This window comes from Petromyzon marinus, unplaced genomic scaffold (genome assembly GCF_048934315.1).
Source record: "Petromyzon marinus isolate PM22_M1 ecotype Great Lakes invasive population unplaced genomic scaffold, UKy_Petmar_22M1.pri1.0 PM_Scaffold_31, whole genome shotgun sequence".
NCBI lineage: Eukaryota > Metazoa > Chordata > Hyperoartia > Petromyzontiformes > Petromyzontidae > Petromyzon > Petromyzon marinus.
Window position 1 is genome coordinate 223,679 of NW_027423291.1, and position 24,181 is coordinate 247,859.

At 47.1% G+C, this 24,181-nt stretch overlaps 1 protein-coding gene across 2 annotated transcripts in view; it reads right to left on the reverse strand.

Moving 5' to 3' along the window:
- Positions 1-24,181, reverse strand: part of LOC142923159 (NACHT, LRR and PYD domains-containing protein 3-like) — a 54,470-nt gene that overhangs the window by 21,386 nt on the left and 8,903 nt on the right. Inside the window, exons 2-5 of one of the 2 annotated variants that reach the window (XM_076064091.1) lie at positions 15,165-15,550; positions 13,562-13,624; positions 11,657-13,340; positions 2,301-2,387 (exon numbers count right to left, since the gene is read on the reverse strand). In XM_076064091.1, the coding sequence (XP_075920206.1) occupies positions 2,301-2,387; positions 11,657-13,340; positions 13,562-13,624; positions 15,165-15,528 (2,198 nt within the window). In that variant the 5' untranslated portion in view covers positions 15,529-15,550. Of the gene's footprint in view, positions 1-2,300; positions 2,388-11,656; positions 13,341-13,561; positions 13,625-15,164; positions 16,255-24,181 lie in introns of those variants that run through there. The other variant, XM_076064092.1, reaches the window with a different exon arrangement.

Below are 24,181 nucleotides of genomic sequence, written 5' to 3' on the forward strand. Positions count from 1 at the left end.
GGGTCGTGTTTGTGGATACTGTGCACAAATGAACCTCATGTCAACTTTAATAGGAGCTTGCAAATAGCGACTGCTGTTTAGGTTTTTGGGTTTAATGTGATGTGTGTGAATGTCTACAATGTGTGCATTTGTGTTAGTCCATCTCTATGCATGTGTGTGTAGTTGTGCATCTTAGTGTATGTATGCACGTGGGAAGTAGTGGTGCAGTGGTTAGCAAACTGCGCCACAAACCTGGTTCGATTGCCGCTCATGGCTAACTTCATTGATGAATATCTAAAACGGCCGTGGACCTCACGTAGGTCGACTCAGCCTTACATGAGTACTTGGTGTGGTAAGTAAACATCAGTTGGCTCAGTGTGGTGCTGGCCTCCCAACCCCTCATGTGCCGTTCTGGCCTTCATTAGGTGTCCCTTAACAGTATATGACCAAAAGTCTGCTAAAGGCTCTCTGTAGAATCTCTGTGTATGTATATATAGATCAAATAATCATGATTTATCTTCGATATTGCATCTTCCTAAAAGCGATCACAGCTAAAAGCGTTAAATTTAACATCTCATCACCATGTAATTGAAAGGAAACCCCCAGTGACAACTGTCTGAGCACAAGGTAACTCAGAACCTGGTCTGCATATCGGCATTTCCACTACAATCCTTCCAATATCCTCTCAATTTCCTCAGAACATCCTCCCATTTCCGTATCAAATACAACTTAAACAATGAAAATACTGCACGTATATATTTTTGTCATGACGAATAACTACAGTTATAGTAAATATGCAGTGCGATCCTCTGTTCGCCAGAGCACCGGTCTGAAGTCTGCATCAGTGCGACGATTGTCAAACACAAGTTGCTGTTGTCAAAAGCTAGTTGTTGTCAATCTCAAGTTGTTGTTGTCAAACACAAGTTGTTGTCAAACGCTAGTTGTTGTCAAACGCAAGTTGTTGTTGTCAACCACAAGTTGTTGTTGTCAACCACAAGTTGTTGTTGTCAAACACAAGTTGTTGTTGTCAAACACAAGTTGTTGTTGTCAAACACAAGTTGTTGTTGTCAGATACAAGTTGTTGTTGTTGTCAAACGCTAGTTGTTGTCAAACTCAAGTTGTTGTCAAACACAAGTTGTTGTTGTCAAACACAAGTTGTTGTTGTCAAACGCTAGTTGTTGTCAAACTCAAGTTGTTGTTGTCAACCACAAGTTGTTGTCAACCACAAGTTGTAGTTGTCAAACACAAGTTGTTGTTGTCAAACACAAGTTGTTGTTGTCAGATACAAGTTGTTGTTGTTGTCAAACGCTAGTTGTTGTCAAACTCAAGTTGTTGTTGTCAAACACAAGTTGTTGTTGTCAACCACAAGTTGTTGTCAACCACAAGTTGTTGTTGTCAACCACAAGTTGTTGTCAACCACAAGTTGTTGTTGTCAAACACAAGTTGTTGTTGTTGTCAAACACAAGTTGTTGTAGTTGTCAAACACAAGTTGTTGTAGTTGTCAAACACAAGTTGTTGTTGTCAAACACAAGTTGTTGTTGTCAAACACAAGTTGTTGTTGTCAAACACAGGTTGTTGTTGTCAAACACAAGTTGTTGTCAAACACAAGTTGTTGTTGTCAAGCACAAGTTGTTGTTATTGTCAAACACAAGTTGTCAAACTCAAGTTGTTGTCAAACACAAGTTGATGTTGTCAAACACAAGTTGTTGTTGTCAATCACAAGTCGTTGTCAAACACAAGTTGTTGAACAAGATCCTAGTACGCACATCACCCCATGCAGAGTCTTTGATATTGGAGTGGTGAATGCGGTACAGTAAATAGTCACTTTTTACAGCTGGATAATTATTTTGTCTTTGCATATTTATTTAAGCGATTTTCACATCGCAAACGATTTGAAACACTAAATATATACAGAACACCTATAAACATAATCTTATTCAAGACTTTGCAAAAACAAGTTATATTAAATAATGATGCGATTATCTGGTGTTTTTGAAAATCCAGCACCCCCTTCCCTCCGAAGCCGCTGGACATAATCGATGATCTACTGTATTAACATAATATAGTTCGAAACAATATCATTGGTTAGAGTAGGGAATGTGAAAATTGTAATTGTATTATTTAATAGTGGTTAAAAGTGCTGTAATAAGTGTGGTTAATAACTTAATTGATGAGTGCATAAAAAATTAAGTTATAATCGACGTTTAAATACAACATTATTATGCTATACTGAGCATCTTTGTGTTTTGTGTCTGTATGTGTGTGTATATTTGCTTAGGTGTACTTATATATAAGTCTGTGTGCATCAGGACATTACTCACTCTAACGTCTCCAAACGTCCTTCTCTCCCCAACATCCCGTCCGCTAAAAGTCGGAGTCCGCTGTCTCTGATCTTGTTGTCACGCAGCCTAAACCCGGGTGGACGGGAGAAGAGACAGCGCTGACTCACTGAGTCCACGGGTACCGCGGAGTCAAACACGCGGTGAGTGAGGGACACTCACAATGGCGGTGCACGTGACCAGAGCACACACGTTCATGAGCAAAGCTGCTCATTGTCTAATGCTTCTGTGATAGACATTTTATATAATAGGTGGCATTCACAAATATCAGTTTACTCACAATCATCCATTCAATTATACTGCCCTGTACCTTTATAATCTGAAACGTGTTTGTGTTTAAAAAGGTGTTGTTTTGCCAGACCTCGTCAACACGCACGCAGTAACTCAAGTAAAAAAACTCATTAAATAAACTTAAGATGAAAACCAGCAATAGAAACATGGGAACATATATAGTTCTAAGCATAGACAACAAGCAATAACATAATGCTACAAAACGAAAATAATTACGTTATGGAATATATTTTTTTTCACCTTAATCCTCGTGAAGCTCGGGCTCGGTGAAGGCGGCGTTTTGTTTGAGGCGGGGCTTAAGCCTCGCTCCGCAGTAGACATCGTCGACCTCAACGTGCTGCACTAGTTGCACTTATGTAACTAATGCAAACATTTCCACACGTTGAGTTTTTTCACATTATTTATGGGAGCATTTCCGTAAATTCGGATTTCCGTAAACCTGGGACTGCCTGCACGTACACGCGTATATTAACTAATTTGTTCATGGCGCACTCAGATCACTGGACGAATTGCGCCTTACGAATGTGAATCCTTATATGAAGATGGCTTGCATTTATTTTAATGTGAAAAATACTGTAACATTAAAACAACTGCAGACTCAAACATGGGTGTGTATAAGTGTGTGTGAGTGTGTAGTAATGTGCAAGTATTCGTGTATATGGATATTAGTGCATATGGATATGTGAGTGTGTATATTCATATATGAGAGTGTGTATATTAGTGTACACGTAAGATCTAATAAATCTGAAAATCTAAATAGGATCGACCCTGGATGGTGCTTCTACCCATGACTGACATGCATAACAACAGGTGTTGTAGCCTGCGGAGCTGCATTATGGCAATGGAACAACATTCATCTCGATGTTCTACACCAACCCACACTGACTTGAGTGGTGATGTCTGGTCAAATAACCCCCAAGACCTGCATTGTGTGGGAGTGCCTTATCCAGCAGTGGAGTGACCAAAGGCTGTACTTGTACATGTGTAGGAGTGTGTGAGTTTATATGTACACTACGTGTACGTTTGTGTGTGTACATGTCTGTGTGTGTATATATATGAGTTTCTTTCATTGTGCATTTTTATGCGTTTATGGGAATGTTGGGAAAGTCGTTTGCACATTCCATTATTAACTAAGTGACCTAGGTTTAATATCTGGTAACAGCATCAGTGGTGAGTGATAAACAATCTGGTCCTGGAACTCCCCTTGGGTGACTAAACCTTAAATGAGTACATGATATGGTGTGTGAACATCAGCAATGGGGAAAGTAAGGCAGCCAAGGGCGTTGCTGGTCAGGGAAGTGCGATCAGCAATTGCCTCAAAAGTGTATGCAGGCTCCACGGGGAGATTGTCTTTGTGCTTTGGAGTGCAGTGTAATAGTGTGTGTACTTGTTCTCTGTCACTGGCTTCACTTTCCCCAATAGTTTGAGAACCAGGGGCTTGAATTGGCTACGTGGATCAAACCGTTAACCTCACTCTCCACTGCAGAGCCGCTATCAGGGCTCCATTTTCTCAGTGTGGTCTACGGTAACCTCACTTCTTGCACCTAGTGTGAGGGCTATCATCATCGCTAATTAAATGTTGCTGAAGATGATGGAAAGCGTTGCAGCAGCCATGCATATGCATAACTTTTCTTCCTTTTGTACTTTAATGTACAGTGAGTGCAGCATTCAATGTGGACCCACCTACTCACTATACAGTTACTCACCCACTCACACTAATTCACTAATTCACCAACCCACTCACACACTAATTTACTCATTCACCAACCCACTCACACACCACTGACCCACCTACTCACTCACATCATCAACCAACTCAACATACTCACTCATCGATCCACTCACCAAGTCACCCACCAACTCAAGCAGGCACGCATTCACTCACCAAATATTATCCCTCAATGGCTGGGTAGGCGTGAGTATCGGGGGAGAAGAGTGAAGGGATGGGAAAGGGAGGGTTGGGTTATGGGAAAAGTGAAGGCAGGAGCAGATTGGGGGTTAAGGGGAGGGGAGAGCGTGGAGTGCGGGGAGAGGAGTGAAGTGAGAAGTGAGGAGTGAGGACAATGACAGCAGTGGCGAGGGGAAATATTTTGTCAAAAGTTGTGTTCATGCGTCGGCTATGCATGTCCGAGTGTTTACGCAAGTGTAGGGGTGCTATGGGGAATAAACACATGGCACGGGAAGGTGTGGTTCACCCACACCTTGGTGGCTACAACAACGTCCGCTAAGGCTCCAGTGGGTATAAAGTGCGGGGAGCCAGGGAGCTCGGGGCAGAGTGTGGGGCCCGAGGCTGAAGCAACCAGTGAAGAAAGAAGGCCAGCTAGGTGAGACCCTGGAACTCCTATGACCGCTGCCCTTTTCAGGGCCGGCACAGCAAGCCAGTGGTGCGGCCCCAGAGCCCCAGAGTCAGAGTCCTTCTAAGGGCCGGTCTGGTCGGCGGGGTGCCGAGATCTGTGCCTAACCAGGGCCAGATCTGATAGCCTCCCTTAGAGCCCTACCAGGAGGAACTGGGAGCCTAGAGCTTAGGCTAGAGAGCCTGGGGTGTGTTCCTGAGTTATACGGGTGGAGGGGCCGCTACCACTTCTAGTGTAACCCTTGTTAAGGTTTAAATAAATAGTGCTGCTTCTATTCTGCCGTCTCCGTGTCCTGGAACCCACTACAACTGGTGTCAGAAGTGGTCTTAAAATGGACACAAGGAGTACAAACCGATCACAGGAACCCCAGGAGGAGGACAGCTCGCCTGGGATTGCGCCAGAGGCCGCGGCCGACGATCCTGGGATGCCCCAGACACCCCAACAGCAGCCGCCGCTGGAGGAGTGGCCGCCGATGGAGGATGGGTTGCAGGCGGCTCACTCTCGACTGGCTGAGCTGCTGTATGCCGCGGCTTCCACGCTGGAGGAAATCAACCACACGGGGCTGCGGGCGCAAAGGCGGCAGAGAGACGAACGCCGTTCAACGGCCATTCCCGCCGAAACACAGCCACCAGATTTCGGATTTGCCGCCATGACAGTGTCCACCACGGCGATTGGAGGGTCGCAGCCCCCCGTGGACGCTGTGGGCCAATCAGCGGTGGTGACGTCATCACCAACGGACGCCCGCTGTCAGGACCAATCGGCGGGCGCTTCGTCATCACCTGCGCGACCGCCGATGGGTGTCCCCAGCCCCTCCAACACTGGCGGAGAGGCCGGAAATGGCGCGCGGCACCTCTCGGAGACGAAGCCATCGTTTCAACAACGCCTGCCGGTGTTGAAGGAGTTCGTTTCAGACGGCGGCGACTGGGGGGCCTTTCAACGCCGCTTTCTTGCTCATCAAGAGATGGCCGGCTGGACGGACAACGAGGCGTTGAGTGCGCTACCGGCCATGCTGGACGATGACGCCCTTGCTACGCTCATCACAGCTCCCAGATCAACGCGATCTATGCTACAGTCGGCGCTCCAGGTCCTCACCATAGTCTACGGGCCATCGTCGGACTGCCGCAAACTCTTCCACGAGCGGTGCAGGGGCCAGAAGGAGCCACCGCTGGCGTATCGCACGGCTCTCCTGGCCCTCGCAAAAGCGGCTTTCCCGCGGATGGACGGCGAAGGGGTGGACACGATGGTGACGGAGAAGCTCCTGGCGTTGGCCCAGGAGCTACAGATCGTCATCGTCGCAGAGGACGATGCGGACATGTGCTCCTTGCGGGCAGCAAGACACATCCACGCGCACCTGATAGCGCAGCGTCGATCACCTCTCGTCCCCAAGGGCGCAGCTATGGTGTGCGCTGGGACGCCGACCATCCCCCCCTCCGAGGAGGTCTTCGCGGCGGGTCGCCCGGTGGAGTGGAGATCCGGAGGGAGGCCGGCTCGGACAACACTGGATCGCCAGGAGCACCCCAAGGCGCTCATCACGTGCTACAACTGTGGCCGCAAGGGCCACGTGGCTGCGGAATGCCGGGCGCCTCGTCAACGACAGCCGGGACAGTCGGACGGCGCTCCAGCCTACAGGCCTCCGCATCGCAATCCGGCAAGTCGCGGCACCCCACATGCTCGGCCTGTGCACACACCTGTCCCCACCTCGCGCGTTTCGGTGTACGGGCCTCGGGGTACGCCCATTGGTTTGTTGGGTGGCGGCGGGGTCGAGAGGGTGCTCGGGCCGGGGCAGTGGACGGAATTGGCCCACCGCATTGTTGCTGCGTCGGCAGGCTCGTCCGTGGTAACGGGTCGCATTGACGGGGTCGAGGTGCGTATCCTCGTCGATACGGGAGCTTCGGCGACCATTGTGTCAGACTTGATTTATAATATTCTTCCCGTTCAAAGCCGCCCCTTGCTCCCAGTCACCGTTCCGTGTTACGCAGCGAACGGGGGTTCGCTGGGTATCATAGGCCAAATTCGAGCACAAATTTGCATTGGCGATATCAAACTCTCCGGGCCGATATTAGTCTCGTCCTCGCTGGCGGTTCCGTGCTTGTTGGGGACGGACTTTTTGGGCAAAATGCCGATTAAAATTCTAATTGATCAGGGTTGCATCGAGCTTCCCTCGGGCCGACGGGTAACATTCCTGCCTTCCCCTGTCACCTCAAGGGCAGCGTGCGCGTCGATACAAGCGTTCGTCACTCGGACGGCGCGTGTACCTCCCGGGGCACAAATGCTCGTGCCCCTTCGCTTGCGTCGGCCTTTCGTGCCCGGTGTTCTGGACCAGGGAATTCTGTTAGGGCCCTCGAGGGCTGGGGAAAACGGGCTGGATCTGGTGGCCGCTCAAACGCTCGTTAAGGGAAGCGATGATCCGTTTATCCTCGTCCTTAACGTTGGCGTACAGACGGCCGTCGTTCCTCAGAAAACTGTGCTCGCGCACGCGACGCCGGTCCCCATGGTAGACACGGTTATGGGTAATGTGGGGACCGATCCTCTGGCTCAACCGCATTCTGAGGGGGACGATAGTTGGATGGACGCACTATGTTCGGGCACGAGTGACTCCCAGCGTGCCGGCCTACGCACCCTTCTGACGGAATTTTCCGATGTCTTTAGTAAACACAAATATGACATTGGGTGCACGAAATTGTTGCGTCACCACATTGACACGGGTGACAATGCCCCGGTACGCCAGAATCCTTTTCGGTTAAGTCCGGCCGAAAAAGATCATGTCAAATTGGCAGTGGATGACATGCTGGCTGCAGACATTATAGCCCCTTCCACCAGTCCATGGGGAGCACCCATAGTGCTTGTCAAAAAGCACGATGGGTCCTTGCGATTCTGTGTGGATTTTCGCCGCCTTAATAAGATCTCCGTGGCCGACGCGTATCCACTTCCCCGGATGGACGAATCTCTGGATGCTCTGGCTGGCGCACGTTTTTTTTCTACGTTGGACTTGTTATCCGGATTCTGGCAACTCCCATTGGATGATGAGTCCAAGCCAAAGACTGCGTTTCGCACACCACACGGCCTATTCCAATTTAACCGGTTACCTATGGGATTACACTCCGCTCCGGCGACATTTCAGCGCCTTATGGAACTGGTTTGGCTGGCATACAGTGGAACGTCTGTTTGATCTATCTGGATGACGTCATCGTGTTCAGCAAGACATTTGACGAACACCTTTTGCGCTTGCGCGCCGTGTTCCTCAAAATGTGTGCTGCGAATTTGAAATTTAAGCCGCAAAAGTGCCACCTGCTACGGGAATCCGTACGCTATTTGAGGCACATCGTCAGCCGCTCGGGCATATCCACCGATCCCGCAAAGACGCAGTGTGTCAGCTCCTGGCCAACCCCCACCTCGGTGGCTGAGGTCAGGAGTTTCATTGGATTTGCGTCTTATTACCGGCGGTTCATCGCGGATTTCGCGACCATTGCTAAGCCCTTACACGCTCTGACGGCGAAGGGAGTGAAATTTCACTGGGGCCAGGAGGAGGAGGTCGCTTTTTGTTCCCTTCGCGACGCTCTCGTGCGGGCCCCTCCATTGAGCTACCCCGATTTTTCGGAACCCTTCCTGCTCGATACAGATGCCAGCAATACGGGCATTGGGGGTGTGCTCTCACAGGTGATCTGTGGTGTGGAACGCGCCGTGGCTTATGGCAGTAGGGTTTTGTCTCCGGCGGAACAGAGATACTGCGTCACGCGTCGGGAACTCTTGGCTATTGTATTTTTTATGCAACAGTATCGCCCATACCTGTACGGTCGGCATTTCACTGTCCGTACAGACCATGCGGCATTACAATATGCCTTGCGGGTGACGCAGCCTTCGGGGCAATTGTCCCGATGGTTCGAAATCCTTCAGGATTATGATTTCACGACCACATATCGGAAGGGTGCTCGGCACACTAATGCGGATGCGCTGTCTCGCCTGCCGCCCGCCTCAGATTGCGCTTGTCTCAGGGGATCGGGACGTTGTAAGCCGCCAGAGGATAGCCCCCCCTTAGATATCCCGGTTCTCGCTGCTGCCACTGAGGACCCCTTGCCTGAGGGTCCTATCGGGGAGGGAGGTGCGGACTCTTTGCTGGGGTTGTCCGTTGCGGAATGGGGGCGCCTCCAGATGGAGGACGCATCCCTCCTCGCGTTGCGTCGTCGCGCAGGGGGTTCCGTGCGGGGGTCGCGGGGATTGATTCATACGGGCTGCTCCAGGGGCTCCTAATGCATTGGGATCGGAGGGCATGCCGTCACAGGCTTGTGGTGCCATCCGCTTTGTGGGGTAAGGCCGTTTGGGCCGCACACGAGCGGCTTTTGCACCTGGGGACCCACAAGACCCTTGCCGTGCTCCAGCTGGATTTCTTCTGGCCGGGTATGGCAAGGGATGTGGATGACCTCCTGGGTGCATGCACTCAGTGCGCCCAACGAAAACCACCAGCGAAAGGCGCCTGCCCACCGCTACAATCTATCACCGTCTCTCGGGTTAACGAACTCGTCGCACTCGATATATTGGGGCCCTTCCCTGCGACCCCTAGGGGTAACAAGTACCTGCTGGTTGGCGTGGAATATTTCACCCGATGGCCTATGGCATGGCCTCTCGCTAACCAGTCAGCAGCAGCCGTTGCCGAGGCCTTTGTCCAGGGCTATGTCCTCGACAAGGGTGCTCCCGAACGGCTGCTGACTGACCAAGGGAACAACTTCTCTGGCGTCCTTCTGCACGAGGTGTGTGCGCTTCTTGGTACGAAAAAGATTCGCACTTCCCCCTATCACCCACAAACCGATGGCATGGTGGAGCGGCTGCATAGGACGCTCACATCTATGTTGTGTCACCAGGTGTGTGACTCCCAGACCGATTGGGACCTTCACATTCCGGGGGTTTTGGCCGTCTATAGAATGGCTCCTCACGCGGCAACCGGCTTCTCGCCGTTCTTTTTGATGTATGGTCGCGACGTTGACCCACCAATTGCGACTCAGCTCCGCGTCTCGGAAACCAGCAGAAAATCGAAATTGGCCGACCACGTTAAATTTAATATCCTGAGGTTGACCGAGGCGCGGGAGGCAGCGGCCCAAAACTCTTCCTCTCAGCAGAAGGCCAACGAGAGGTTGCGATCGCGCCAATCACGCACACATGCGTGGAAGCCAGGCGATCAAGCCTGGCTGCACTGCCCTCAGGTGCCGTTGGCGACCTCGGCGAAATTGTTGCGGCCTTGGAGGGGCCCTGTAGTTATTGTGAAGGTTATGCGGCCGCAGTGCTTTCGTATCCAGTGGGGGAAACGCTGCTGGTACGTACACCCCTCGCGTCTGAAGCCGTTTGTGGTGCCGCGCGTCCCTCCACCACATTACACGGGCCGAGCATGTGATGTGTCCGCTGACTCCCGGACGGCGTCTTCGTCACCTGCCCTTGATGCTTCGCTAACTGTTCCACCTTCAGGCGCCTCAAGAATGACGGCTTCCAGCACGCCTGCGCCACTCGGTGGGGACAGAGTTTGCCCTTCCGGGGTGACGGAAGACGGTGCACCTGCACAGCCGGTGCCCACTGCCGGGCCGACCGGACCCTCCCCCTACGATGGACCCGCAAAACGGACTCGCGCCAAAACGCGCCGCTTGTTGTAATAATGGTTCTTGTTACTCTTGTTGTTCACTGTTAAGTTTTCTTGCTGCGTTGATGGGGGGGGGGGGGGGGGGGGGTACAATGTATATGTGTATATAGTGTAATTTTGTATAGGTGGGTTGGGTTATTTATTGGGGTGTTCGTTCTTATGAGGCACGCACGGGTGGGGGTTTGTTGTGTTTATTGTTCGAGTATTGTTGCAGCCGGGACGGCTGCGGGTTACACGGGAGGGGGTGATGTAGGGGTGCTATGGGGAATAAACACATGGCACGGGAAGGTGTGGTTCACCCACACCTTGGTGGCTACAACAACGTCCGCTAAGGCTCCAGTGGGTATAAAGTGCGGGGAGCCAGGGAGCTCGGGGCAGAGTGTGGGGCCCGAGGCTGAAGCAACCAGTGAAGAAAGAAGGCCAGCTAGGTGAGACCCTGGAACTCCTGTGACCGCTGCCCTTTTCAGGGCCGGCACAGCAAGCCAGTGGTGTGGCCCCAGAGCCCCAGAGTCAGAGTCCTTCTAAGGGCCGGTCTGGTCGGCGGGGTGCCGAGATCTGTGCCTAACCAGGGCCAGATCTGATAGCCTCCCTTAGAGCCCTACCAGGAGGAACTGGGAGCCTAAAGCTTAGGCTAGAAAGCCTGGGGTGTGTTCCTGAGTTATACGGGTGGAGGGGCCGCTACCCCTTCTAGTGTAACCCTTGTTAAGGTTTAAATAAAGTGCTGCTTCTATTCTGCCGTCTCCGTGTCCTGGAACCCACTACACAAGCATGGGGCTACATTGCACTCTGTGCGTGCACAGTTACTAAGTGAGGATTTTTATAGACAAAGATCCGCCGTATAGTCTTAACAGGCTGCTTGGGCAAGTGCTGTTATGGAGCACCTATGAAGGCCGGCATGGCATATGATGGGATTGGTGACCAAAATCACGCCCGGCCGCCGTTTTCTCCTGAGTCGCGATGTTTTACACTCTGCACCTGGTACTCATTTGAAGACGAGTTGATATCACACCCACACATACACATGCACGCACAATTTGTGAAGTAGTGAATGCGAGGTATGCCAGTCTTACCATAGCTCTTTACATCTGTGCAGTCCAGGCTGAAGCCTCTTCATTTCCTCGGTGCCAATGCCGCAGCCCGACAGGTTGAGTGTCTCCACAGGTTCTTCTCGATGCAGCAGAATCCAGGAGATGGCAGCACAGTCTGACAGGGACAGGCTTGTGCCTGACAGGTCTATCTTAGTCATGGACCTAGTGGCATCACTCAGGGACATGCGGTCATGCAGCTCGTGCACACAGTGCAGGAGACTGATGAGCCTGTGATTGTCATCCATATGAGTCTTCATGCTGCGATTGAGCCACTCGATTATTTCCTTTTGAGAATCAGTAGATGGAGGATCCAAGATACCCTCAAAGAACTTCCATGGAGTGCTTGATGCTAATCCACAAAAAAACCTCTGAAACACATCAAACCTCCCATCTTTGCTATCCTCAATAGCCTTGATGACGTCACTCACTGGCCATGTTGAATGTGACAGATGCACGGCTATCGCTGCAAAGAATTCCTGCATTGTCAAGTGTGAAAATGAATAACAACTCCCTTGTTGAATGCCCTCACATGTGAACACTTTGTTGATGAATGTACTTCCTAGTTCATAAGAACTAACAACAGACTCTTCTAGATCTTTTTGGCTGAACATCTGGATGTTTTGCTGAACCCCCTTCAGAGCCATATTGGCAAGAGATGATACAATTTCCTTGGCTCCGCGGCTGCCCCGTCCATGGTGTACTATGAGCCCAAACACGTATTGCGTGAAGAGGTCTGTCATTGATTTGAGGATAATCTCAAAATGATCAGACTTCTGTAAATATTCCTTCAGTGTAATGGCTGCTATATGGCAGAATGAAGGGTTCTGGCACAATGTATTCACTGTTTCATTTTCCTGCAGGAGCTTGAGTGCCCTTCCTGATAGACTCTTATCTTGGTAAATTTTGTTAAAGAATGCTATTTTATCTTTGTTGGAAAACCCAGTGATTTCAACAGCTCGATCAACATTCACTTCACTCAGCTGCTCCATGGCAATGGGTCTGGTCGTTATCAAGACCGAGGCCTTGGGCAAAAGATTTCCATTCACTAGGGCAGCAATGATGGCTTCTACTGTTGCCGTCTTTCGTGGATCAGTGCAAGCATTGGCATAGTGGAGGCACTTTCCAAACTCGTCCAACCCATCCATAACAAAAAGGGTTCTCTCTTGGTTTGCAAAAACCTCATCTGCTTTGTTTCCCAAACATGAGTGCAGCTTAGAAAACAGCTCTGCCAGTGACACCTCTACAACATTATTTATCTCCCTGAACGTGATGAGCACGATGTGTTCAAAGCGTTGTGCAAACACTCTCTCACCTGACAGAAGGCTGTGCACAATGAATTTGCTCAACATGGTTTTACCGCTGCCTGGAGTCCCCACTACAATAACTAGTCGGGGGTGTTTTTTTTTCCCAATGGAACCAATGGGATCAAAGAGCTTCTTGTAAGTAATCCCTTCTCTCTGTGCTCTCTTCATCAGCTCCTCGTGTTGCTTGCCTCTCGCTAGTAACTCGTGCTCCTTGGTTTCTTGATGGCGGTAGTAGAGAACCAGAATTGGCTTCACCATCCTCTCCAGCAAAAACACTGCAGGTTCTCCAGGTCGTGCGTTGTAGTCTCGTGTTAATGATGTCAGCTTCAGCAAGAATTCTCTGTAATCATCACCAGGTTTATCTAAATTAAACAAATAATTTAAGAAATAAATTAGTTTCATTTACACTAAAAAAAACATTCCTATAGCAGGCAAATATGTTTAAAATAAACTATGTAATAAAAAAGTGTAGCAAATTCGTTCGCCATGGATAATGCAGCAACATCATGTACATCACGAATTATTGTGGAAGTTTTCATGATGTGTATTCTACAAAGAAACATTTTTTTTATAAACACTGTACCTTTGTAAAATATATTTTTTATCTTGAAAAAAATGCTCACACCACTTGTCTTGTTTGTTTTTCCTGTGAAAAAGATAGTACCTCCACATTTAGCATTACGATGTACATCAGCATCATCACAACCTAATTCTATCAATCTGTATGCAAAATTTACTGCTGCCTTGTCCTACAGTTATTGATTTTTGTTGTTTAGGATGTTGAATTAAACGTTTTATATTTCACTGGTATTGGGGCTGTGTTTCCTCTCCCATCTCAAGCTGGCCGACATCACCTAGCACGGGGCTACACTGTACTGTGGTGGAGTGCAGTACACCAGGCATGGTCTTCTGTAGCCAGAGAAGATTCTGCGCTTGCACCTCCACAATAACAGCCACATGAATCACAGAACTCATAGCATCCCACGTGATGCATTGTAGGTTCACTTGAACTTCAACTAACCTGGCTACTGCATCATCAGCAAGCACTGTGGCATCCTCTAGAATGGGGAGAGTGGAGATTTCCCTAATGACAGATTTGCTCGACATCTTTCATCACAGCTTTTCAAGGTAACATCTAACTCAATGGCTCATAACTTTGATGGTTTTATTTTAATCTCTCTGTAAGCTCTCCATAATAAAATACTTGGAGTCATTAGTTGGAGTGGACTTTTTACAAACGATGAGGGCTTAAATGTTGACATTTTATTTGGAGGAAGTTATAACCAATCCAAGTCAGGGTCTAAGAGGAAAGTAGGTTCTGTTATATGAGTCAATGGCAATATAAGGCTGGGTGTCATTAGAATAGCAGTGATAGTCGATAATAAAAACGTATTTTTTTCTCAAAACGAGGAGATTATACTGAGAAGAAAAGATGGCACAGGACTGTGCCATGTGGAACACCACAGAATTAGGGCTTCTGAACAGAAGACAGTGCTTGCATGGAAAAATATGAATCAATTCCAGGGATTGAAGCAGCACCAGGAGATAAGTTTATCAGACAACACCTGCATCGCCATGAAGATTCAAGAGGATGGAGTGGTGTGTGATGTCAAAAGCAGCCCAAAGGTCAAGAACTAGAAGCAGCATCCATAGTTTAACAGAAGTGGGCATTCACCCTGCATAGGGGAACAGTTTCAACGACATCGCCTTGGTGGAATCCATATTGTACCAAGTCATGGAGACCATGGCAGAAGATGGGTTTGCTGCCATTGCCAAAGATCTTGGGCTTGACACTTGATAGAAACCTTCATAGGTCATTACATTATTACAGCTTAAATTCAATGTCTGTGTCTGAAGAGGAGGTAGAAAATTACCATGTTTACGTTTTTTCCAAGGAAAGGGAGGTGTGGGATATGACGAATTAATGAATGTTGGGGTTCAGTGTGGATGTAAGTTTTTGATATTTACACACATGTTCATTATCCATCTATCCTTTCCTCCCAATTGCTAATAAATTGTAGTTTCCCTGCTATGGAATTTAATATAAATGTCCTCCTGAGAGGAATGTTGTCATGCAAGGTGGTGCAGTTTGATAATATTAAATAACAATCTCAGTTCAAAGCAATTCCTTCACCTAAACTTGCCAGAGACGTGCGTATGGCCATGTAAAGTTTAGCATCACTCACGAGAAGCTGCTCCAGCGATGGCTTTACCCGCAGTTCTGCTCAGATCGACACCCATCACGTTGAGCTGCTGCTCATGCTGTGATATCCACTGATCCAAGAGAGGGATCTCGGATCTCAGTGGCACCAGCACGGCTTCAATGAATCTCATGCACACTTCTTCTCCCTTGTCGAGCACCAGGTCAACCAGGTGCCGTGTTCGTGCAATGGGGTCATTCTCGCTTTTGAGGGACGCGTATTCACTGCGCAGGACTATCCCTGTTTGACAGGAATGGTCAAGCACTTCTGAAGACTTCGCCTGGAGGTATTCCTGCAGTTTCACTTTGTTGGTTCTAATGATCTCATATGCAGGATCTTTTGATGCCATCACGACAAATGCATCGAGTCACCTGAAGAAAATGAAAACAAACCACGTGTCACCTGTAAGCATAGTCGTGTAATATTAGCCAGGTATCGGAAAGAATAATAATCATTAAAATAAAATGTTGCTACTAAAATCTGAGAGGTCTCGGTTAGGTACAATTCTGACTTTAGGTATTTGATTGTGAATACATTGAGTTATGTAAATTGTAATGTAAGCTTAAAATTGTTATTTTAATATATGGAAATATATTAAATAGCATCGAAACACCTTAAGCATCTCAAAACACTCTTCAGTGCAAGCATATGAACATTCATTTGAACACAACACTACGTAAAAAAAGTAAAATGTAAACCTAATTCAAAACGCCACAGTTTTAGCAGATTAAGCAGCTGCGTGACACCACGCGCTCACTGCCTCGACCACCGTGCTGCCACGCAGATGGCGAATCGCGCTGTAATGTGCAATGATGGAGATAGCGTCACCTCTCGTTGATCTTGGGTGATCCCTATGTAGTGGGCACTCCTATGCTCTCAGTGTATGGGTAGAGGGTGCTCTGAGGTTGTCTAGCAGTGGTATGACGTCACATACACTTCACGGAAATTAGTGAACATGATCTTTGTAGAGGTACAGTGTGTTTGTGTGGGGAAGCCAAAACTTAAAGTACACACATGAGGCAGCGTCAGTGTTACTGTGATGTTCATTATCTTCTTATATATAAAAGTCTCCGCGGGCGCGCTTGCGAGGGATTTGGCTCTCGGACGGTGGGCTTGAGGTCCAAAAAAAATTGCCAGGCAGCATGCCCGAAGTCCCAGGGTGGGAATAGGCTATTCCGTTTTCGCATCCCTAAACTTAAAAGTAGTTTAATCAACAAATTTGTGACATTTTTATTTTAATTATTTACTTATTGCGTCACATCGACCTACCAACTGACGACAATTGCGTGGGGGGGGGCCTGCCAAGTGATGCGCGTACGGTCGAGCTCACGGGGGACATTTCATTTTACGCGTTTAACATGCAATAAATATACACTTCACTTCACGCTGCGGATTTTTCTTCACAGTCTCATGTCCTCTTCGCCCCCCCCCCCCCAAAAAAAAAAACACGTCCAGTTTCTACAACAGAGTCCGTAGATAATAATATAGTGCTTAAATACCATTATTATTGCACGGCCGGGGGGGTGGGTGTGGGGGTAGTGGCCCAGCCTGCCAACGTGCTACCTCCCCCGCCTCGGCAATGTAGGCCAGGACGGGGGCTCCGCACAGGCCTAGGCCTGACCAAGCTTATGGTAAGTACAAATTTCCTTGTTTCTTACTCTAACCACTAGGTTCATTGTTTGCTATTATTAAACAAATAAGTTGACAAATATTACAATAATAATGTTTGTGTGCACATAGGAGCTCTGGTTCATTGCTTACTATTATGAAACTTATAAGTTGCCACGTATTACAATAATTATGTTTGTGTGCAGATAAGAACTCGGGTTCATTGTTTACTATTATGAAACAAATACGTTGCCAGATATTACAATGATAATTGTGTGCACAAAACAAAATTTTAATTATTAGCTTGATAAATATTCCCTTTTTTAGCTGTGCTTTTATCACGCCGCGACGGTGTATTGCCAGTCTGTCATGTGCTCTGCTGCCTGCTGTTAATTAACGTCAGTGCACTGCCACTCTATTATCTACACTGCTAATATTCGTTTTGACCATTATGACTATGCCAGTCTATAATCTGTTGCCTGCTTCTTTACCTCACTCAGTGTACTCCCAGCCTTTCATGTCGACTGTATTCTGCTTTTTCAGCTGCTGCCTGTATTGGCAGCTTTTTATGTCGACTGTAGCAATGCTAATGTCATTGAGTCGGCGTACTGACAGTCTATAATCTAAACTGTAGCCTGCTTCTCAACTTACCTGTGCGTACTGCTGCTCTTTAATTTACACTGCTTTCTCCTTATTTCTTCAATGCATTTGCATTGTTTCCATTGCTCATGTCACGCTATTTACTCATACGGAGTACTGCAATACTGAGAGCTGTGCCATCATCGGGGATTGCTGTGCACGCCGATGTGTGTGTGTTCGAGTCGATGTGTGTGTGTTTGAGTCCATGTGTGTGCACGTGTAGGTCCATGCGTGTGTTTAAGTCCATGTGTGCGTCTGTCTTTTACGATTGGACAACGCCCGATGTGTGTGTGTACGTCCAAGTGTTTGTGTGTCAGTCCAAGTGTGCGTGTCAGTCCATTTGTGTGTGTATCAGTCGCTGTGTGTGTGTGTGTTAGTCCATGTGTGTGTGTACGTCGATGTGTGTGTGTCAGTCCACGTGTGTGTAAGTCCATACATGTGTGTGTGTCACTCGATGTGTGTGTGTAAGTCAATGCGTGTGTGTGAGTCCATATGTGTGTGTTAATCCATGTGTGTGTATCTAAAGTACATGTCTGTGTGACACAGTCCATATGTGTATGTGTGTGTAGGGCAATGTGTGTCAGTCTATGTATGTGTGTGTAAGTCCATGTGTGTGTGTCTTAGTCCATATGTGTGTGTGTAAGTACATGTGTGTCTTTACGTCAATCTGTCTGTGAGTCCACATATATCTGTGTGTAAGGTGATGTGTGTGTGTCGCTGTATGTGTCTACGTCCATATATGTGTGTGTAACTTCATGTGTGTGTATCTAAAGTGGATGTCTATGTGTGTGTGAGTCCATATGTGTGTGTGTGCAAGTCCATGTGTTTGTGTGTGCGAGTCGATATGTCTGTGTGTGTCAGTCCATGGGCGTGTGTGTTAGTCGCTTTGTGTCCGTGGCTCCATGTGAGTCCGTGTAAGTCCGTTTATTTGCGTGTCTGTAGGTCCATGTGTGCGTGTGAGTGAATATGTGTGCTTTATTGACCTGGTCGAGGCCTATGATACCATCACCTGGGTTGTTCTTCATACTTTTGGAGTCCCTCACCCTTTGCTCACGATCCTTAAGGACCTTCATGATGGTGAGCGGCCCCGCATCAAACTACGTGGCCGTCAGTCAGAGCCATTCCCTCTACACCTTGGGGTGCGACAGGGATGTTCTCTGGCTCCCACATTATTTAACATATATTTTGACCACGTAGTTCGTGAAGACTTCAATGGCTGTACCGGAGGAATTACCATATGGTACATATACAATGGGAGGCTGATCGATGCCCGGGTATCGTCAAGGGATGGCTCCCTATTAATCAACCATGTAATGTATGCCGATGCTCTGGTGAATCCTGCTCACTCAGAGGAGGACTTGGAGGCACTGCTGCTGAACCTGGAGCTTGGCACTAAGAGGTGGGGCCTTACCATCAGCCCCATCAAATCTAAGCACCTGGCTGGGTATTTTGTACCATCGGACAATCCACCCCCACAACTCACAATTTCTGATGTGCCAGTTGTGGAGAGATTGGAGAGATTCCCATACCTGGCCAGTGTGCTCATGACCAGCTCCGGTTTAACACCAGAGGTCTCACTCCAAATCAGTTGAGCGCCATTATCTTTTCATCGGCTGCGTTACGCTGTGTGGAAGCTACCTGGTCTCTCGCTCCGCATGAAGCTCCAGGTTTTCTCGGCCACGGTAATCCCCTACCTTCTGTACGCTTGCGAAACGTGCACCCACCTAATGGAACATCTTCGCCGGTTGGAAACATTTAGGCTGGCCTGCTAACGATCCACCCTGGGTTTAACCATATTTGTGTGTGTGTGTGTGCGTCTAAGTCGATGTGTTTCTATGTGTGTGGGTCGATGTCTGTGTGTAAGGCCATGTGTGTGTCTGCCTTTTTTGCCCAGGCAACGCCGGGTACTTCCCGCTAGTGTTAAATAAATCACACATCCAGGACAGCAGTGGTTCAGGTGTCTGTGCAGCCTCCTTCCGCGACCTGGGCTTGACTGTCTTCACTCCAACGGTGTCCTCGTGACAGTACGGTCCCTTCACCTGATGAAGGCCACTTGTGTTGTGGCCGAAACGTCGTGATTTTTGTTGTTTTATTTTTTACCTACGTGACTTTACCGAATAGAACCAAAGAGTATGGATCCTTGCAGTCACGAAAGCTTCAAATCTAGAATTGATAACCTCTACGGGGAGGGCTTTCACCTATCTGTTAAGAGCTTTCAACAGACAACGGGACAAGAAGTCACAGCTCATCGAGATGCTGACCTTCCTCAAAAGATGCCGCGACCACAAGGTAATACCCATCGCCTTCACACTCACTTCTGCTGCATCCTCACCGAATTCAAAAAAGATTCTGTTTAAGGCCAGCCTATCTTTAATCTCAGATTGGATAAGGCTAAATTTCGATTTAAAGCTTTCATGACTGCAAGGATTCATCTTCTTTGGTTCTTTCGGTAAAGTCACGTAGAATGAGAATAAAATAATAAATTAATAAAATCAAATAACACAATAAAATTCTCACGACGTTTCGGCCACAACACAAGTGGCCTTCTTCAGGTGAAAGGAACAGACCTGTCGGGACGACAGAGCTTCAATGAACGTTGTTAAGATTTGTAGCATCTTTTGAAGCTGGTTTAGAGAAGTGAGGCACCTTGACAAAGGGGTTTACATATCAAACAGGAGAATTCAGCATTGAAATAGCTGAGTGATTAGCTTGTGACTGGTCATAGAAATAGCTATGTTAAAGTCAAAACTTACACATCCACAGAGGCACCTAGTACAAATCAAACAGGATAATTTAGCATTGAAATAGCTGAGTGATTAGCTTGTGACTGGTCATAGAAATAGCTATGTTAAAGTCAAAGCCTACCCATCCACAGAGGCACCTAGTACAAATCAAACAGGAGAATTTAGCATTGAAATAGCTGAGTGATTAGCTCGTGACTGGTCACAGAAATGGCTATGTTAAAGTCAAAGCCTACACATCCACAGAGGCACCTAGTACAAATCAAACAGGAGAATTTCAATGTATAGGCTTTGACTTTAACATAGCCATTTCTGTGACCAGTCACAAGCTAATCACTCAGCTATTTCAATGCTAAATTCTCCTGTTTGATTTGTACTAGGTGCCTCTGTGGATGTGTAGGATTTGACTTTGACATAGCTATTTCTATGGCCAGTCACAAGCTAATCACTCAGTTATTTCAATGCTAAATTATCCTGTTTGATTTGTACTAGGTGCCTCTGTGGATGTGTAGGCTTTGACTTTAACATAGCCATTTCTGTGACCAGTCACAAGCTAATCACTCAGCTATTTCAATGCTAAATTATCCTGTTTGATTTGTACTAGGTGCCTCTGTGGATGTGTAAGCTTTGACTTTAACATAGCAATTTCTAAGACCAGTCACAAGCTAATCACTCAGCTATTTCAATGTTAAATTCTCCTGTTTGATATGTAAACCCCTTTGTCAAGGTGCCTCGCTTCTCTAAACCAGCTTAAAAAGATGCTACGGACCTTAACAACGTTCATTGAAGCTCTGTCGTCCCGACAGGTGTGTTCCTTTCACCTGAAGAAGGCCACTTGTGTTGTGGCCGAAACGTCGTGAGAATTTTATTGTGTATTTTATTTAATTAATTTATTGTTTTATTATCATTCTACGTGACTTTACCGAAAGAACCAAAGAAGAGAATAAGGCTACTCCGATATGAACTTGATACTTTAGACAGGACTCTCCTACAAGCTCATTTAATGTTAACATAAAAAATGTCACCTTCTGATTGGAACCACGTAGACAACATGACTGCTTCTTCTGCTGATTCACTATTAGTCAAATGCAAAGCTATTCATAATAAAGGTTTTTGGGTTAGATCGCGTTTATTTATAAATGTGTCGTAACCCTCCACCACCCGACACGGCCAATCAGCAAAAAAAGTGTCAAGTTGACAAAAGACAAATAATTCACTACTTTAGCCCACCGGTGTGTTGAAGAGTGAATCCACATTTACAGTTTGAGTACGACGTTTCGCTGGTAAATACATCCAGCATCATCGGGCAATTCGCCCGATGATGCTGATGCTGGATGCGAAGTAGTGAATTATTTGTCTTTTGTCAACGTGACACTTTTTTTTTTGCTGATTGGCCGTGTCGGGTGGTGGAGGGTTACGACACATTTATAAATAAACGCGATCTAACCCAAAAACCTTTATTATGAATAATATTGGTCGCGAAAGCCTACGTGTTAAACCAAATGCAAAGCTAACCTGATTTCTAAATTCAACCACCTATCAAAGGAGAACTCAGTCCCACATATAACAAAACTAGACGTTAACAAAATCGTCATTAACCAGAGTAGCACCCCGATTTCGGACAATCTGAAAACAGTACTGGCTAGAGGGCAAAATTTTGCTGTCACCCCAAAACATATACCTGTAAATGATATCATCTCTCAGGTCAATGTAGCCCTCAAAGGCGTAGGACACATCCAAGCAGACGTTGTGAGAGCTGAAATAGCCACTATTCTTAAGAATGCTAAGAAACCCATTAGCAACATCAGCAAAAATGAACGCTCTGAACTCGCGAATTTAAAAAACAGAAATGATATAGTCATCCTCTCAGCCGACAAAGGCAACGCTACTGTAATTATGGATAAAGATTCATACAACAACAAAATCCAGAACCTGCTCAGCGATGGAAGTTACAAAAAAATGTAAAATTACCCTACTAATAGCGTAACGATAAAAACCAACAAGATCATCACAAGTTTGACCTCCCTAATCGAACCAACCCTAAAACCTTCAGCTGCAAGACCCCCTAGATTCTATGGTCTCCCCAAGATTCATAAAGAAGGCACCCCACTACGACCCATCGTATCCACGATCAACTCCCCTACCTATAAGCTAGCACGTTTTCTGTCAGATACCTTGCTGCCTTTCACTGGCAAGACCTCCTCAGCAGTACTTAACTCAGCCCAATTGGTCTCTATGGTCAAAGACGTTGTACTGTCCCCTGACGATATACTTGTCAGCTTCGATGTGGTCTCTGTTCACCAAGGTCCCAGTACCTGATACCATTGAAATAATTGAAAATTTGGTACAACATGGACTAGACCCCGATACACCTGCGCTGGTTAGGCACTGCCTCACCAATACCTACTTTACTTGGAATGGCACCTTCTACAAACAAAATGAGGGTACCCCCATGGGTTCTCCCTTGTCACCAGTGATAGCCAATGTTATCATGGAGAACTTTGAATCAGAAGCCTTCCAGACTTCCACCCTCAGACCTTCCCTGTGGAAGAGATATGTAGACGACACTTTCGTCATTTGGCCACATGGCCTCCCAGCTTCGAACCTTTTCCTACACCACATCAATTCCAGACATCCCGCCATCAAATTCACCATGGAAGTGGAGAAAGATGGCAAGCTGCCATTCTTGGATGTTCTGTTTGAGAGGAGACCTGATGGCTCATTGGGACATTCTGTCTACAGGAAACCCACCCACACAGATTCCTACTTGAAACCTAATTCCCACCACCACCCAACTCAAAATAATTATCTCATCAAAACGTTATAACACTGGGCTCATTGCTTTTCGGACCAACACCACCTGACCAGTGAATTAAAACATGTACAATCTAGCCCTCAAGAGAAACGGATACTCTGACCGTACCATCCGCCAAGCTGTTTCTCCCTCCATACAGAAACAACCACTTGATACTCCGATGAAAACATTCACACTACCATATATAGCAGGCGTTACTAAAAAAATCTCCAAAATTCTAAACAAACAGAAGATCCTGGTCTGGTTCAATACAGTAGACAAAATCCGTGACCTGATCCCATCCGTGAAGGATGTCATTCCTAACTTACAGTACCCCGGGGTTTACAAATTGAGCTGCACCTGTGGTGATTGCTATATCGGGGAGACGAAACGACATGTCTCTGACCGAATTCGCGAGCACAAATCAGATTTGAAACACGGCAGAACGAATTCTTCTGCTGTAGCTGACCACTGTTACAACGCTGTGTGTGATCACGATAGAGTTTTCTCCGATACCAAGGTCCTTTGCAAACCCACGGGTTTTCATCAGAGATTTATCCAAGAGGCAATTCAGATTTACAAACACAGACACAATTTCAACCGAGGAGATGGTTTCAAATTAAGCAATCATTGGAAAGATGTTCTAAATCATACCAAACATTAAACTAATTTTCAATGGTACAGTATATTTATCCCAGTAGTGATATACCAAACTTTCACAGCAGCATATTTCCCTTCACACCAACATTTGTAAACTCCCCCCCCCCCCATGCCGGTCCTCTACGTGCTTTACGGTCATTTCCCTTCACACCAACATTTGTAAACTCCCCTCCCCCTCCAACCCCCCCCCCCCCCCCCGTTACGGTAATTTTATGCTAATTCCTTTGTCAAAGCGTTTTGTTTCCTCCCACACAGTTTAAAAGGACGCGACCTGGGCTTGACTGTCTTCACTCCAATGCTGTTCTCGTGACAGTACGGTCCCTTCACCTGATGAAGGCCACTTCTGTTGTGGCCGAAACGTCGTGATTTTTGTTGTTTTATTTTTTACCTACGTGACTTTACCGAATAGAACCAAAGAGTATGGCTCCTTCCTATGTATTTGAATCTCCACCTCAACTGTCTCTTAGCAGCACGTTACATCATCATCAGCAGCCATCGTCTCTCTACCGCAGGATGAACGCCTCCCTATATTTGTTTTACATAATAAATTAATGAAAAAA